The 19,154-nt window shown below is 38.3% G+C and overlaps 1 protein-coding gene across 4 annotated transcripts in view; it reads right to left on the bottom strand.

Moving 5' to 3' along the window:
• BCAR3 (BCAR3 adaptor protein, NSP family member) overlaps positions 1 to 19,154 on the bottom strand; it is an 80,070-nt gene that overhangs the window by 43,789 nt on the left and 17,127 nt on the right. For 3 of the 4 annotated variants that reach the window (XM_075508342.1, XM_075508339.1, XM_075508341.1), the window contains exon 2: positions 14,100 to 14,427. In XM_075508342.1, the coding sequence (XP_075364457.1) occupies positions 14,100 to 14,419 (320 nt within the window). In that variant the 5' untranslated portion in view covers positions 14,420 to 14,427. Of the gene's footprint in view, positions 1 to 14,099; positions 14,428 to 19,154 lie in introns of those variants that run through there. The other variant, XM_075508343.1, reaches the window with a different exon arrangement.

The following is a 19,154-nucleotide window of genomic DNA, read 5'->3' as shown; positions in this document are numbered from 1 at the left end:
CACACAGTATTGACTTCATGCTCTTTTCATACTCATTCTGTCACAGAAAAGAATTTAAGAAAGGGATGCAAACACACTCACACATCCATTTCGAGTATCCGCATTGCTGCCAGACTCTATCACCTCATTTCACAAGAAAACAAAATCCCTTTCTGCATTTTTTTGCTCACGGGGGGGAACAGAAGGGGGGAAACAGAAGGTGGGAAAGGGAAAAGGGAAAAAAGAGAGGAAAACAGAAAAAGGAAAAAGAACGGAAAAAGGAAATAAAAAAGGAAAAAAGGAAAAAAAAGCACCCAACTTGATACATGTAATTAAGCCGTTCTCCTGAGTAGTGTAAGCCCTCTGTTGACCCTCCACATGCACAAGGTCTGTGTGGAAACTGTAGTAGCATAAACACTCCTCCAGTAATAATTCATCACTAACAGAAAGCAGCTAGTCATCACAATCTGTCTTAACTTTCACTGTTCTGAGGCTGTCCTAGCCAGAAACACATTCTTTCTAGAGCATCCATACTGACATCTGACAACACCTTCCTCTCTGCTGGCTGATCTTGTAGACATATAACCCTTTAATCTCTCCCTACTAGTCCTTGGAAACTATCTCAATTTCTTTTCAGGCCAGCTACAAGATTCTTATTAGAATTATGGGGGTTTTTTGCATTTATGGGTTTCTTACTGATATTTCCAAGAAAATACACAGAGCTTTAAAGTCAGGCATGGAGCTCCAGCAGCCCTACAATAAGACGAAAATGACAAGACCACAGAAAATGTGGAGCTGCTCCCTTGCTTCCCTCTTCTTCCCCCAAAACAAAATCTGTTGCAACAATGAAGAGCTTGGTATCATGCTGGTTGGAAGTGACTGTCTATGAGCAAGTACTGATACCTTTGAACTCTGTGAGAACCAGTATAACTCCTCAGAAAACAGGGATATGTAGGCTCCTTCAAGATACAGCTAAAGCTGACTGAGATGAGAAAAGGGAATGGAATTCAGATGTTATTGGATGCTATTCTTCCACTTCCCAACACCTCTAAATGACAGCCAAATGTGTGGGAAGAATTAAAAGAAATGCCTTTTGAAGTTGTCAACATCAGCAGTCATGAGCTAATAGGAAGAAAAAATTCCTATAAGCAACATGAATCGTACTTCTGGTATGACAAACTAAATGGTACCATACTGCCAACTACAAATCCTGCATTGATTTGAAGACAATGAGCAACCAAATATGAAAATCCGGTAAAGAAAACATTGAAGTCTGAGTAACTAGTCACTCCTTTAAAAACATTTGATAAAATTGTTATGTACTTATAATCAATGCTACAACAGAAAAACCAAATCCTGGAGTTTAACCCCAACACAAATTATTTGGTTCAGTGGGTGCAGAAGAATAGCCAGAATCTCAGTAACTTGGAAACAGTCAGTCTTTTTTTTCAGACTCTGAGGTTCATCCAATAGCTCTCTATAGCACTGCTTCAATAAAGAACCTTTAAGCAGATATCCTGTAATCTTTAGCTATTGAATTCTATGAAAACCTCCATCTTTCTACTAACAATTGTACATTACCTCTTCTCTTCATTGTTGCTGTCAAGAATCCTGCCACATACAGACCCTGACAGACTAAGCCATATTAAGCATCTGCTTTCTCCAGGCCTTTAGCATCCTCACAGACATATTAGTCACAATTATAAATTAGTTGTGATAACTTAACAAAATTTAAGCATAGACACAACAGTATTATCAGAAATGCCCAAATCCTCACCATCATTCAGCTATCATATAGACATTCTTACAGGGATGGAAACTGCTGAAAGGCCCTGAAGCAGCTTTGTGCTACTCCACATTTTTATAAATGTACTTGTGGGAAAAACATCAGGCCACATTGCCAGTACTTGATGTATGAAAGTATGGTTTTTTATTTATTTTAAAGTGACCTTTGTTGGGGACATTTTCAAAAGCATCTCCTTTCTACTACATTGAAAGAGCAACCCCAAGAAGAACAATCTTCTCAACAGCACCAACACCAAATCAGGGTGAAGACAATAGAGACTCAAAGAGAGCCTAAGAAACTGAAAATGTACCAAGCTGTTGCATGGCTGCTTATACAGACAGAAATGCTATAAAGACACCAGATGGGATCAAACGCCTTCTTCAATTTGTGTCTTTGAAATCTCTCCATCTATGTAGATTTAAGAAATACACTACTACTTAAGTATGAAGGTGCAAGTTTGAGCATGCTAGACATACTGTGTTTAAGTATATGTACTGCAGACCGATGTTATTTGTACTGTAAACTAGAGTAAAAGACCCAGTGATTTTATCCTCCAGCAGCTTCTGCTTCACACACACACTCCTACTACATTCCTGAGGCCATTCCACCCTTCTGTCTACAGCTGCACACCACCATGGACATGACTCATTCAAACACCAGTGGAAACAAGTGCAAACTGCTATGACTAACTGCATAACGACCTGCAGTTCACAGAACAGTAGGGACTCTTCAATAATTAAAGCTCAAGAAAAGATACAATTACTTTTCTCTGAATTTAATGAAATCTCAACTCATTCATATTTGTTCAGAATGCCCCTGCAGAGATAATGTTACAGCCATTTACTTTTACCACTTCAGTCTTCTGCATCTCCCCACTTGCTCCATTTTACCTGTCACAGCAGAAAATCTACCCCGTTTTTTTCTACCTTTTCCAAATCAACTTCTACTTCTGCACCACATACAGTACTGGTTTCTACAACCTGTTCAAAAGCTCAGAGTGGGCACCCCCATTCTTTTTCCTTTATTTTCCTTAACATTTAGGAGTCCCAGAGCCAAAACTCTGTTCTTCTCTATTCCCAAGACCGTTACAATGTTGTGAAAGCAGTGGTTGGGCAGCAAGACTATCGCTTATCCGAAACAGTCTCTGTTTCTACAAACTTCCCTATATATGTGCTGTCACGTGTCGACTTACACCTTCAACTGGCAGCTCTTTACAGTAAGCGCTTTAGTTGCTGTAGTTATTCAGAATCTAGCTCCGCAAATGTTTCAAGTCTTCAAAAATAATTTAACCTTGCAAAATGAATATGCACATTCCCAAAAGAGTGACAAATGCTCAGCAGAATCACAGACTCCACCAATTCATCTGAAATTCATGTAAATCTAGGTACAGTTTATTCACATGGCTGTCACTTGGCTGATAAGTCTTTCAGGAATGCGTATTTGGACTGAAGCGTAGGAAAGTTAATCCTTTGCTTTAGTACTGAATAAGATGATGGTGGGAGGAAGAACTGTCCTCCCTATCTATTCCCTTAGCCCAATTTAAGAAGCCCATTACATCAAATGCCTCTCTACATTGGATATTGCGAGTGAGCATTAGGAATATATCCCCCTATGTGACATTTAACTACACTGGGGATATTCTACTCAATTTCACTGATTTCCTCCTAACTAACAGAAATTTATAATCCTGTATTACAGATGATCACTCATCTCCCCTCCTCACCTCCCATCATCAAAATAGATTGTATTTTGACAAGTTTGCACCAGTGAGTTGCAACAAGCTCAGAACACAACTCCAAGAACATGCAACCTTAGCACATAAAAGTGGCAAAGAGTGGGCATAGAAGTACTGTTCCTTTATTGGAGCTGGTTAGCAAATGTTAGGGATACTTCATTTTAATTTCATGCATCTGTATGTTTCTGTGCTGGGTGAACTGGTTCCTGCAGTAGTAGCTGAAAGTCTTCAAATGTGGAAGTGTCAAATTATCTTACTACCAGAACAGACATGAACAATTCACTGGCTCTACACTTTTTTTCAGCTACAGAACAGAAAGACTGAAAATACCTTTAAGAAGAACAAATTGTGAAGTGTAACAAAGCAGTTCTAAGGTATTAAGGATAACAAGGGTATGGAAGAAGAGGAGTTGTGAAGAACTGACTGTAGCTTCTACAATACTTTCAGAGGCCAGCAGGTATCTCACAACCTATCCTAAAAATACGTATCAGACCATAGCATGGGAGAAATCGCAATGCAGGGTATCTTTTGCTAACAAACACTTCTTGCTGAAAGGAGGAAGTACAGCTACAAATGGTAGTTTCACCCAGAAGAGGACAGATTAACAGGTGCCTGGCAGCGTATATAAAGTTGGTAAAACTTTTGATACAGAAATGGTCTATCATAATCTAAAAATAAAAGGACAGTTGTCCTAGTACAATATTGTCATGATCTCTTCTGATTTATTGTGTTTTTTAAAAGAAGGCCTCTAAAATGATTGCTGCCCTGATTAAGAAAAGTGTTTACTAGAAGTAAGCACCTAAGCGCAGGTGAGAAAAAAGGTATTTTAAAATTGTAGTTGCCTTTTTGCTACGTGCTTTCTACCCGTCTTCATTCTTTCTGAAAAGAAAATAATCACTTTCACATTTTTCTGCAGGATTGTTGGTTGTTTGTCCTAGGTACCAAGATACTGTTGTTATGCCCTGCAGTAGTCATGGAAAGTGGATCTTCATTTAAAGCATAAAAGGGCAGGAAGGAAAATAAATTATCACACGTGGACAGGAGGCAAGCTGAGGAAGCAATACAGTACTTGGTGCAAGTGAATAGGGCTCTCCAGAATCTTTACAAGAGAGACCAGGAAACAGCAGAGCTAGGAGAGAAACTTTGGGTGTGATGGAAGGAGTAATTCAAGAAACTTTCCACTACATACAGTGTCCTCTGCCCAAAGAAGAAAGAGCCTGAAGAGACAGAATTTTTCAGGAAGTTTTTAAAAAAATAACATACACTCATTTTGGTTGGGCTTTGAGGAATTTGGGCCCAAGTTTACCTGGCGAGTCATTCACTAGCAATAAGGTCCTGATCCCACAATTAATTTCAAACAATGATACAACTGTGCCCATCCCATATGGTACTTCATTTTCTCTGCTCAGAAGTTGAAGGACTGGGGTTTAATTAATCTCCAATACTGGAGAGATGGTCTCTCTTTTTGAGACATTTTGTCCCATTCCCCTCATCTCCCTCCCACAAGATCCCACACGGACAGGCTTTTTATAATTGTTGCCTGTAGCCAGGTTTCCAAAATCCCCATAAAAAGCAAGAAGTGAAGCTTTGGTTCTTCAGGTCTCTGTCAAGCAAGCAAAGAGAGCAGGTGTGAGCATCAAATGGGAACAAAGGGGTGAACTGGGTTGAGTAGAACTTCACAACAGAAGAATCTGGCCCCAACAATGGACAGAGGGACTGGAAAGGAAAGGCAGAGAAGCCAAAACAGAAATGACCCCCAAATTTAAAGGATAAGAGGATCTGATGCTGCATGTAAGCAGAGAACATTAGCTATTCTCTGCTTATACAACAGAGCATTCCTTCTACCAATAACATCTACCAGCTTTAGTGGGTAGCTCTGCTCCACCTCTGAGACAGCAGAGGTCAGATTTGCAGGTACATATGTGAACAGGACAGATCAAGAGAAAGAATGGGAAATTCTGAGACAAAAAGCATGAAGCTTTGGCAACATCTAAGGAATCCTTCCTTTTGAAAAACTATTTATGTGTGCATGGAATAAGTCAATGAGATATTCAGTAGCCCTAAATTCACCATACTTGTCTTACTCCTATTAAAAAACACAACCACAAACTCACAAATAGTCTGGTTCAGGTTTTTTGGAAAACAAAACTCAAACTAAGAGGAAGTTTCAGGCATTATACCAAAACCATAACTATTTTTATTTAAAAAATTCTGTGGTTTTATAAAAATTTCCTCCCCACCCTACCCTAAAATTTGAAGAGAACCAAAGGTATTGATCTTCTTCCTGCTAATCTTGCAAATATCTTCATACCTGAAGAACTACACTGCATTCTATAAACCCAAGAAACAGTATTATTTACTTTTTGCCACACAGGAAGTATGTAAAATACTCATTTTACATGACATATTCAAATCTTAACTTGATAAAATTTTATTTTAATTTTCAAAGTCCACCTAACCATGTGTTGTAAGTGCATACACAGTATTTATAGAAAAAAGTAAAACATATTCAAACTAAAATTATTCAACAAATAACATTTTAAAAATCACTAGTTAGAACAAAATAAATGCCATCTAAATACCCGACCCACCACATTCTCAGAACCCAAAGAAAAACAGAACTTGCAGCATCTGCAGAAGCAAAACAGGCTGCAAATTCTGACAAGGAAGAAGCAAATCCCTGAAGAGCGTGCTCCTCACCAAGTACTGCCTTGCCAGCTTTTTCCCTTATAAATCACCCATCAATTCAAGGACTTCAGCAGGTCTCACCTATTGCGGTAATATCACTAAGAGGAAAGGAAAAGTTTCAGGAACCCAGAATCCAGCCATTAATGGCTTTACACCTCAAGACTAACACCTTGCTAACTTCCAAATGTACTGCCCTCCAAGGACAAGGTCCTGGAGAGGACAGTGAGCCTGCTTAACTTTATGCGGATGAAGTTACCCTTATTAATGTCAGTGGTACTACTCAAGTTTAAAATTGAACATATTTTTATTTTTTTCCTGGACAGTTATAAATGATGAGACAAGTATGCGAGTCTCACCCAGCTAAACATGCAGAGCCTTGAAGATCAGAAATGCTGAAGAGCACAGAACATCCTAAATGACCAGATAAACTAATCTACTCTAGAATAACTCTCTGCTGCAGCAATAGAAAGTCCAATGCCAGATGATAGCACTTTATCTGAAAAAAATGGGGAAAAAAGCTGACACAGAAAAACAAGAGGAAAAAAAAAGTCTGCTGACTAGTACTCAAACAAGAGTCTGAAGTCTAGCTAAATATACACTGATCATACTTTCAGAACTACAGAAACTAAGTGTATTCTTAGTGTCTGTAGGCAGATACTTAGGACTAATCTATAAAATACATTTTACTTTACAGGTTATTTGCCACATTTTGATCTTTTGCAACAGGGTTCAGTGAGTATCAGAAGACGTTAGAGCTACTGGTTTGCCCATTTCCTCAGTGAAAGAATCAAGCTAATCACAACCTGCCCCCCCGATTCAATTTTCTTTTTTTCCTAATTTTGCCTAAACCATGTTAAAAAAATATGTTAGATATGAACAGTTCATGTCTGAGATTTTGGTAGAGTAAAAAGAAGCTGTTATGCCTTACCTACCTACAAAAAGGAATAGTCTGTAGCCACATCAATAAAAAGAGTAGTGTTGTAGCTACAAGCGCATTCAGGACTTTCAGTGTAGCCGGGAACTTACAGGGCTTGAAAACACAGAATCAAGACAGGAGAAAAGGAGAAAAGATTGAAATTATAGCTCAGTAATTACAACTCTATGCTTCTAAACATATAGACAGTTAAACGTAAAGCTTTGACAACAGGGCGGGGGGGAAATCTAATTCTGACCAGCTGGTAGGTCAGAACCTCTCATGAACAGCAATACAACAAAGCATCCAGGGCATTATACAAAATTTAGAGAAATGTAGAAAGTATTTTGATTCCAAGCCAGTTTCAACAGTACAGCCCTACTGTTTATCAGTGACTCTATTTTTGAAATGTCAGTATAGATGAAGAATGGAATTTGAACAAAAAAATCATCTTTGCCAGTGCGAACAGATGAAATAGTGGAAAGACAGCCAGTAAACAGGAATATATTCACAAAAATCCTGTATAACGGGAAACAGCCAGTGTAAATTAATATCAACTTTGTTTGAAGGCTTTAATTAGCATGAAAACTTAAGAGTGATCATTTCTGGCAGATGGTGCGCTTCAACACTTCCTAGGGGAAGGCTCAGCAGAGGGAAGATAGCGATTTAGTGCAAATGTGTGACCATACAGTTTCTGCTAAAATATCCAAAGCTCTACTCTTTGAAAAGTCCCATACTACACATACAGGGCAAGGACAAAATTAACTCATCTTTCTTTCTAGCAAATGCTAAATTTCTCATACACATGCTTTTATCAGCCAAGTATCTTTACTAAAAAGTCTGAGTTGGACACACATGAAACACTAAGGGCTTTAACCAGCCAAGTTACTCCACAAACTGCATAAACAATTAATAACCTTATTCATAAGAAATTCTGTCTAGCTTTGATTTTACTACTGTGTTAGATTATCCATCCTGAAATTTGTATTAAATTCTTTCAAAGCATCATGAAGAGACCAACCAACAATGCCAACGTGATGCAAATTTGTATCCTATTTCTGGCCTCTTAACAGTTTACAATTTCACACCAGAGCTGTTATTAAACTGAATTTCACTTAATTTTGTTGCAAAGCCTGTTTGTTTCAACAGGAATACCAGCTGGGGGTTTTTTTCCCATTACTTTGCAGGCAACAGAGGAATTACCAGTATCGAGAATAGAGTACCTTTTTTCTTTCTTTCATCATGCTTTAAACTGATTGTGAAGATCACATCTTTATTAGCCTAATTCTCCAAGAACACAATGTTGAAACTATCATATCACTTGCATTATTTCTCTCCCCACAAAACAACTTTGAAACTAATGACCTGTTTGACAGTGGCGTATCAAAAATATATTTCTTTCTCACAATTTCAAAAAAAAAAATAACTGGCTAGAGGCAGCAGAGGGAATTACTTCCTCCATGACAACTTCCTAAGAGGACAACTGTGGCACAAGGTTCAAAATTTGTTAGTCAGAGAATCCACATAAGAAGAAACACTATTAATATCCTAACCATGGAAAAAGTCTTCGTTGACATTTATTCTGTACTAAGTACTGAAGAATACATGCAGCAGCACGCATGACTATGCAATGGATTTTTGTGTGTCTTGTAAAAGCACTAATTTCAACTCAAAACCCCAACTGGAGCAAAAACCTTCAGAATTTGTCTTATGCTCCTCCTTCTTCCTCTTTCCCTGGTATGTGGATTGGCTTACCAATAAAGGATAGTATATACGCAGCTGTGCTGGTTTTGGCTGGGATAGAGTTAATTTTCTTTATAGTAGCTGGTATAGGGCTATGTTTGGGATTCATGCTGAAAACAGTGTTGATAATACAGAGATGTTTTAGTTGTTGCTAAGTAGTGCTTATACTAAATCAAGGACTTTTCAGCTTCCCATGCTCTGCCAGGTGCACAAGAAGTTGGGAGGGGACACAGCTGGGACAGCTGAGCCCAACCGACCACAGGGATATTCCACACCATATGATATCATGCTCAGTATATAAAGCTGGGGAAGAAGGAAGGAAGGGGGGGATGTTCAGAGTGATGGCGTTTGTCTTCCCAAGTAACCATTAGGTGTGATGGAGCCCTGCTTTCCTGAAGATGGCTGAACACCTGCCTGCCCATGGGAAGTAGGGAATTAATTCCTTCTTTTGCTTTGCCTGCATGCACGACTTTTGCTTTCCCTATTAAACTGTCTTTATCTCAACCCATGAGTTTTCTCACTTTTGCTCTTCCGATTCTCTCCCCCATCCCAGCTGGGGGAGTTGCCAGCTGGGGTTAAACCACAACAGCAGCCCTACTGAAATTCAAACAAAACATAAGCCTTGTATGAGAAACGTCTTTTGGAATCAGACTCTCTTAGTTTTTATGAAACTGTCTGTTAGATTTTTTTATTAGGAAGTTTAGGAACACAGAATAGTATAGCTGTCAGCTGCCAGACAATCCAAGAAGCAATCACTTGTTCTGCTATCTCTTGCAATCACACTGCCTCGGAAACAGACAGCACGGTATCAATATTGGAATCTACTTTTGCTTTGGAATATTTGCAAAAGATTCTTTGCAAAAATCTTTGCTCCATTCCATCCTCTCAACAACTCTCAGAAATTCCTTGCATCTTTACAACAAGGAAACATTTAAGTATGTTCATATCAGAGCCAGTACCAGACCCACAGAGACAACTACTACCTTAACACAAGACTACGTGGGTACTGTTGACATCCAACTGAAATAGCATAGAATGTCAAAATTGGTCTTTGACAGCTGCCTTCATCACTACATTCAAACTTGCTGTGATAGTGCCAGTTCTGCATTGCTTTTAGGTGTTGTTTATCTGAGGGATATTTGGCTGCATTAATCAAAAAGCATGAAAATGCCACAAGTCTGTTAAACTGGAATGTCAGTCAGGGAGAACCATAATCATCCAAGTGCACAGGTAGTTCCAAGTGACACCACTTCTTCTGTTAATCCAATGTAAGTTCAAGTTTGTGCTTATAACAACATGAGGCTATGACTCATCATCTCTCTGATTTTTCCCCAAATGTAGGTACACGACAAATCTTCCTAATAAGGACTGCAGACTTGTGATGTGCTTGGTCACAGAAAAATTGAAGTGAGTTTGACATTTCCAATACTTATTTATTTGAAATGAAATATGCCTTCTAAGATCTATAGAGAGTCTAAAATTATGCAAATAATTGAGCTAGCATTGCCTGTGAAAACTAGGAAAGTATTGGGGCGGGGCGGAAGAACCACTTACCCTTCCAAAACCACTAGAATAGAGTAACAAGAATTATTGTCCTTCCCTGGAAGAGATACTAGTCAAGATAGCTGCAAAAGACCATGAGTATCAGCAGAGTAAAAGGAAGCATTTGATATAGCAAATACAGCCAAGTACTCTTTGCCTCCATAAGAAGAGCAAGAAAGATGTCAGGGCTGACCCCCTTCTTCATCCACACAAGTGTGAAACTTTAATAGTTAAAAAGAGCTTGGAAATTCTGGGTTTCCTGATGGCAGCCACAAGACACAGGCCAAAAACAGGCTACAGGTTCTAGCAACAGATACGCATTTGAACAATTTTTCTTTTAAATAAACATAACATAATATAAGGTGAAGCTAATTAAACAAAGATAACCCATGGACCAGGTGTAAGAGGGAAATTCCACTTGTGCTTTATTTCGGTTTAATTGTCAACATCAGATAATAAAGAATATTACACACAAGCAGCTTTACAGGCTAAAATAAGAATTCTCTCTTGAAAGTGAGAATTCTTATTCTAGCCAATAAAACTAACTTTCAAGAGCTCAGCTGCTTCTAACTTTGGCCATTTAATTATTTCCAAGAAACTCTAAAAATCAGATATAGGCTTTCTCAAGAAAGAAAACGTTTTTTCCCCTTGAACCAACTAGCACAGGTGCACATTCCAAACAGACAAACCAAACAGAAGAGAACACAACCTTATTGTATTGAAAGTTGACAAAATAATTTCTCCAAGTTTTCAGAAGTGACTACCAGGTTTGAAGAGACTTTCTCTCTTGCGTGTTCTGTCGTTTCGGGTTTTTTTCCCCTGAAACTGCAGGAATTAGTTACTGCAACATTAGAAGAGTGCTTTCGTATGTCAGAATTTTATTTTTCCATGTTAATCCAGAAGATACTAGAAATTCCATAAAAGAGATACTATTTCTGATCATATAGATGTAAAAATCCTGACAGAATATAATCCTTCAAATAAATTACTATACATAAACTGCATCTTGGCTGCAAAGTAATGCAATTAGGTAGCTGTAATATAAGACAGGAGAAAATATTCTGGAAATCAGAAGAGTTGCACTAGGGAATGACATTATCTTTTTCCTATTCTTCTTGCTTTGGTTTATTTTTTGTCCCACAAAACTATGTAATGTGTATTTATATATTAAAGATTATATTACTCATTTTGAATTATTGAAAAAGTTATCATAGTTATGTTTTTTTAAATTAGAATTAATCAAACTTAAATTATGACATGCCTGAGTCACAGTTCAGTATAATCGGATCCATGTGCACATGAACACTGTAACCGTAATGACTATTAGTTCTGGTATACTGACATCAAATACAGCACTTGGGTTGAACAATGCATCATGAAAAAGCTTGATTAAAATGTGTGTTCACACTTTCAATTTTTTTAAACAGCATTATAGCAATGACTGATTTACTCCTGAATGGGAATATCCATGTAACATTATACTATTTCACAAGTTCCTACACTGAAATAAAAATATTACAAGGCTCTGTGATAAAACTCTGATAAGATAAAATGGACTTCCCTATACTATTAGTCCCAACTAATTCCAATGGGAGTGTAAGCATTAGAATATATAACTTAGCATATATGGCAGAATGTTTACCACAGGAAAATCAGACTTGTGCTCTCAATTTTCTTTTAAGTATACTAATGAAAGGTGCAGAGTCATCCCAAGAAGACTCAAGAAGTGATATATTTGCTGACTGTCGAGTTTGTAGTGTCTTCTGCTCCAATACAACTGGGCTGTCAGGTCATGGAGCAGAACGTATAAAGATCCATTGTGAAAATTAAAGAAAGCCAAAGTTAGAAGTTTTTACCATAGCATTCCATGTGTGTTTTTAGCAAAGCAATTGGAAGATCAAACACAGGAACAGAAGATCAAAATTGGAAGATCAAACACTTGCTGCTATGACTCAAAAGATGCAAATTCTATTAACAGGCTGCACTAACAACATCCTTTGAATCTCTTATTATTTCAAAAGCATCATGTTTTAATTCTGAGTAGGCAGAACTTCTTGACATCTTCCTCTCAAGCATTCTGTTCATACTCTTATTGCTTGTGCAAAAATGTTCTTCACAGGACAAGGAAAGTTACAAGTATAAATATATTTAATATGGAGGCTTTTGTCTCTCAAGAAAAGAAAACATCTCTTGCAAATCATGCTTAGTAACTGCTCTTGAGAAGGAAGACATAAGAGAAAACTTCAGTGTATATCACCATATTCTTTTTATGGCAGCTGCGCTGGCTGCTTGCGTTCTCTGAGAGTATGCAAATCAAAGCAGCAAATTATGTTAAAAAGCCAGTTCATGTAAGCAGGTACAGCTCAGAGATTAGTGACAGAGGAACACTAAACACACTGAGGCCCTTTCTTCTTTAAAAGTGAATGGGGCATAGAGAAGAAAGACTTATTTTCAAGTGAGAAGAAAGCTTGATCCTGTATGCCGCAAGCAAAAAGCGGACAAAAACCACTCTACACACACAATCCCACGTAATTAGAACTGTCCTTCCCTCACAAGATTTGAGAACAAGAAATCTTATAGTGATGGACACAGCAAAACTATAAATCCTAATTCAGAAGTTGTCACTTGGTTATCTTTTCTCAACCTTTAACTCTGTCACCCAAGCAACCTAACACACTCATGTTTGTACCTTTAACTGACCCACTGCATTACACTGAATTTTTCTTGTGTTAGCTGGACAATTTTTCCCATTTTACAGACCTCAATATGAGAACAAAAAAAGGACATTTACAAAATTAATTACTTTTTTGTAAGCAATGAAATATCAGTGATGATAGCAGATTCCCAAGATAAATGCTAGTTGTGGAAGTATAATTCTTTCTCAAGAGTCATGGATGTTATAACCAGGAAGTCAGGCAAGAATAATAAACAGGGATAATTTGCCCTTAGCTCAGCGTATGTTGGGTTCCACTAAGTCTTCAAGAAAAACAGCTCACGTGTAGCTCTAGGTTGGAGGCAGCTGGAACACCACTCTCTCCTCTTCCTCTGCACTCCATCCATATAAGCAGTGAATCCAAATCAAAACCAAGTTTGAACAGTTTTGACTTCCTTGTTATAACTGCTCTGTTAGAACAATGCAAAGGGTCATTTCAAAGCAATTCAGCGACTTTTAAAGGTTTCCTCCATGGGACTACTACATGCAATGCTATACCTTTTAAACATTCAGAGGCAAGACCTAGTCCTTAAAAATTATTTTTTAAAAACTACACAGATGTCAAAAGAAAGACTGAAAGTCCAAATCACTAGATCCCACAGAAAGAGTGGTATAGAAGGGCACTTTAAACAGGCATGAGTATTTAACAGTCTATATACTGACTGATCTTACTGCAAAAGGAAAATTATTTTGAAGCCCGAGCTATTCAGTAAGTCAAAAAAAGAAGAAATTAAAGAAATTATCAGAATTCCCAAAATCTATGCATCAGATTCACTCCTTCCCACCCTGCACGTTTCACACTGGTTTTTGTTTGGCTTTTTCCATCAAGACCTAAATCGAGTACTGGGGGGGGGGGGGGGGGGGGGGGGGGGATCAAACTCTGTTAGAATGCAGAGTTATAATAAACAGCTGCACCTATAACTGGACATTAAGAGGTCTAGAAAAATACATAGTAATTCCTATGCAACAAACATATGTAAATTAAGGTTTTACAAGGTACCTGGCATGGAGTTTACTGCTCTTCCCACTTTGCGGAGGGTACTCTTCTATAACGTCCTGTACAAAAGGTGGCTGCTGCCGGTGTGTTCTGGTGTATGGCAGTGTTCCCATGTGGCTAAACATATCACAAGACCTAATGGGAATTGTCCCCTTCTTCTTCCTCGGAAGAGTGCCATGGATAGAGATGTCTTGAAAGGAGTCTGAGCAATGCTCAGTTGGCGAAGGTTTAGTGGTCAAAAGGTCCATGGAAGAAGCTAATGAGAACTGGCGGTTCACTGGGCCATTTCTGGGAAGACTTGAAAATTTTCCTGCAGCTATCATTTTTGGTTCTGGAAAAACAAAACCAAGATTTATCATAGCACATCAATCATCAAAGCCCCCACTTTAAATGGGAGTTAAATAGCATGACTAACAACGACATCTAGAACTGAACTTCTCCTTTGCTTTGAGGCAGTCAGGTACCTCAAGATGTAGCCTGCAATATAATCCAGTCACATTGCTCCCAATTGCACATCAAGCACATGTGTATATTAACTTTTATACATGTGACAAGTCACAACAAAAACCAACTGATCTGGACACACATGAAAGAGCAGGCCCTGAGCAATTCTCCATTTTTATCCACAAAGTTCCTCTTTGTTGCTCCTTCACATCCTCTGAAGACTCAGACATCAACTTGGAATCATTAACAAAAAGCAAAATTTCAAGAACATTTTGAGAAAAAATAAAGGACACTCTACAGCTTGGTTTGGAAGAATGTGTTTCTAAACCCAGTAGTCGGCATACTGTGAGGAAAAAACTGTTTCTGAAGAGTCTTACTCAAGTAATAAATCTAGCAGAGAACTGGTCACATATTTCTAACAGGCTGTAAACTAAAGGGCTCTACCCAAGAGATAAGGGCAGGAGCAGATTACTGGAATTCTCTTCTTCAGCATGCACAGCCTGCTGGCTCAAATCGTTGTTGACGTTAGCGATTTGCATAGCTGTCAGTCTCTTGTACAATCAATTATAGCCTGCTGTACAGCACAGGTTTTTCTGCTACCGTGAGCAAAAAACTTTGTCAGACAAACATTTCAGGCACATTAACAGATTGCTGTTCTATTCCTCAAAAAATGCTGCCTTGTCTTCACTTCATAGTATTATATTACAGAATACAGGCTGCCTTATCCTATCCAGTTATATTAGCCTGCAAAAGCCACTCTATGGAACAGACACACAGACCTAAAGGTCAACCAGTCCTACATTATTTAACCTAGGTGGTAGTCAACCAGGTGCCTCCTATAAAAACTGGAAAAGCCACAGGAGCAGCAGAGATTGATATGAAATCAGAAAGCAGAAGATCTTTTGGAAATAACAGTTATGGACAGGGAGAATCTGTTCTGCCCTTGGTCAAGTTTCATGCTGAGAAATAGGAGTAGCACCCTGAAGGCCCAGCAGCCTGGAAGCCAGCTGCTTACAGCTACACAAGAATTCCTCTGGTTTTGGGGAACGCACAGGTGTTGAAAGGAAAAGAGAGCTAGCTCTATAGTCCTCCTGCTCCCTTCTCCAGCCTCAGCATCACAGGTACTATCAAAGTGTTGCTGCGCTGAAGCTACTGTTACTTCTACTCAGAGGTTATCGTAACAGGCTTAGTTTTACAGTAACACTAAAACTGATCTCAAATTTATGAAAGAATTCTGCTACTTCCAGTCAGCTGCACTGCGGAGATTCACAGGCTGGATAAGGTTTCCAGGCTTCAACAACAATTCCCTTCCCACTTTTCCCTTCCTGAAGGTCCTACAATAAATACTCATTAATTAAAGATGATAAATAACATTTATATAATTTTTTTAAAACCTTCAATTTGCCAAGGCTCTGTCTGAGCACAGCTACTACGTACTATAGTAGAAAAGCCTCTGGAAATAGCATCTCTGCCCAGAGAGAATCTGTTTGACTTTGGTCAGGTTTCTTGTTGAAAAGAGTAGAAAAGAGTTGAGAGGTTAATAAGAACCGACATTTTCAGTTACACAGATCCAAACAGAATTTGAAATCTTAAAGAAACCACACTCTCACAAAAAAATCTTCCGTAAATTATCATATGGGCCCTTGATGTGAAATACTAAATCACTTCTCCATTTATCGTGTGGTTTGAGGACACAGTTTCTGCTGGCTAGTATTAAAAATATCACATAATTATTTTCAAAATAATTTTTAAAAAGCGCTGTAAATTGATGTTTTGCATTACAATTGTTCTAAGCAAAACAACTGGTCCAGAGATAGGAAGCTCCAGAATGCAAATGCTTACCACAAAGCTACAACCTCCTATAGCTAAAGCAAACTGACAGAGCTTGTTTCCAGTAAATTCAGCTTTATTATTAGAGAGGACTGATAAAAATTATCTCAAATAATGGGGGGGGGGGGAGGGGAAGCTTCTTAGAATTCACACATTCATTTGACAACTCAACTTTAGGTGTTTACTGTAGTAAGGCAACAAACACCAAGAATCTGAAAAATTGGAGGTTAGCTTGCTCATATTGCACAAACGTGTTGCTATTCTCTTTTTTGCGGCTGCTGAGATTCTGTACTTAATAATCGTAATTTCTTATTGGTTTATAAAAAACACCTCCAAATCTCTGAATGCTGACTATTTAAGTGCAGGTTATCCAGTCAGAGAGATTTTCCTTAGACTTTCCTGCAAGATTACCACTATGCTGAAATGGAATATATGACATTCCATGCAAAGGGGTATCAAAACCAAGCATGTATAAATATAACCAACGAAAGCTTCCGTTTAGTAGTTGATACCAGATGAGTCCGTGATAGGCTTACAATGATAGTGAACTGTCAACCCCTTCATGTTTGAGAATTCATAAAGCAGGCGGCTGAGAATTCCCTCTCCTAACCAAATGACAGGATAATTATTATAGCAATCCAGTAGGTTTCCAATCCAACAGTCTGAGAATTTTCAACAAATAAGCAATGACCCTCAGAAGTACAGCATTTTCCATTTAACCTCCCCTCCTAAGAAGCCCTTCTTAAGAAAGAAAACCAAACTCCCTTAGTTATGTCCTAATCATTGCACCTTTTCAGTCAGTCTCTGTAACATCCCATGATTTACAAATTCAATACCCAATCCTCAAATTCACACCTGAGTTTTGCTTTGAGGAATCAAGTAGAGTTCCAAAGTTAGTAAGAAATACCTACATTCAAGAACTTGCAAGACATTTAGCCACAGTTACGCGCGTACAGAAGCTTTGATGATATTTCAAGCAATCCTCCCCGCAAAACCCCTAAAAAAAAAAAAAAAAAAAACACCCCCAAACAAAAAAAACCCCACCAAAAACAACAGGTCTGCTAACTTCTACCCATAAATTCATCTGCTTGCCTATCTGCTGCTGTACTGTGTATTCTTCATAAATGTAAACCAAGAACTACAACAATTAGCTCAGTAACAAAAGTCCTGTCAAACTATCCATACATTTTTTCTCATATTGAATGTAAACATTGCAAGGAGGGAGCCTCTTCAACTGAAGACTCAGGAATGTCTCAAATACTTTAGCATATGATTCAAAGAATGTTTGACTTTGCTAGATATAGAAACCCTGAAAATTTTACTCCCTAAGAGACAGTGCACTTTGAACATCTGCCATCATGCAATCAACAATGGAAATGGTAGAAATTATAGCAGAACAATAGCCCAAAATGAACTGAAATGTAATTGTACACATTCCCATTTGTCAAAATGCAGCATCTAACAAAACAGAGCACTTTGGAAGTCATACAAGTTTCCTCTAACTAGATGCAAACAAGGTTGACTCATGCCAATATAATGTTAAAAATGCTAGGTGAATTTGTATTTATACATAGAGTGGCATTTCTTTCTTCAGTCTGTAATTTGGGAAAGTATACAGGAATGGAACTGGCAGGAGTCAGATTGTGAATTCAGAGAACTGGAGGGCATGAAACATTCTCAGGTAACTTCTGAAATGTCCTGGTTTTTTGTTACGAATGAGGGTGAGGGAATACAAACAAAGAACTCTTTAAAATCAACATGGCATTTAGGAAAACAGTATGAGACTGGACACAGAATAAAATACATATCTAGTGGGCAAGACCAAACATGCACCAAGCTCTAATCCAATGGGGTGTGCATCTCTTCACATCATTGCTCAAAACAAAAAAGAACCATATGAACAATGAAACAAATAACCTTTGCTTTCCCAAAACAACATACAAAATGTCCTTCTACTCCTGCTCCCTTGGCTTTGGGATGCAAATACAAACTTTCTGGCTCAGCTTGTCTTCATGAAAACTTTCCGATGTTCACACAGTCTGAAGAAGTGTTCTGATGGTTCATTCAACCTGACACAGGTACAAGAATAAGTGTCCCTTCCATACCACAACATAACACAACTAGTGCCAATGGCTGCCACTTTGTTATTTCAATACATTGGAGGAGGGGAAGTCAGAGAAATGGAAATCCCCAGTTTGGCCTCAGAGATTCGTGAATGGTGTAACAAACAGTCTGAGGCCGTATATGCCCGTGCTAATGGAAACCTCATAAAGGGAAACAGAAAAGCAATTTCAGAGTTCTGAATCAGACTCTCAAGCTATCTCAAAACTCTGAGCTATATCTAAACCGGTTTTGGTCATTAAAAGATTCACACTTCTCTCAAAGTCTTATTGATCTGCAGTCCAGGTGATTCTCCCTGTTAGATCAAACTCTCTGAAGTTTACACCTGGTGTTATCATATGACCAATGGTACAATACTTTACTCAGAGTCTTACCGTGTCTTTATCATTATATATCCTATGAAGCTAAGAGGGCTTGAACATGATTTAATACATCCAACTGAAGAACAACTGCCTTATGTTCTCAGGTCTTTACAAGATGGAGTCAACTTTTGTGAAAACCCTACTTACTTTTGACACAGCAGATCTCCTCACAACCTCCTCCCACCCACCTGCCCTATCTCCCTCAAAACCAGTAACAATAAGTTACATGAGCGGGACATATATTACTCTCTTCTCCCTGCTAAGTTACATGGCACATTTGCATGCACTATGCAGATGCACA

Source organism: Mycteria americana, chromosome 7 (assembly GCF_035582795.1).
Source record: "Mycteria americana isolate JAX WOST 10 ecotype Jacksonville Zoo and Gardens chromosome 7, USCA_MyAme_1.0, whole genome shotgun sequence".
Taxonomy (NCBI): Eukaryota; Metazoa; Chordata; class Aves; order Ciconiiformes; family Ciconiidae; genus Mycteria; species Mycteria americana.
Note: the sequence above shows the minus strand (reverse complement) of the source record. Positions and strands in the feature narration are given on the sequence as shown.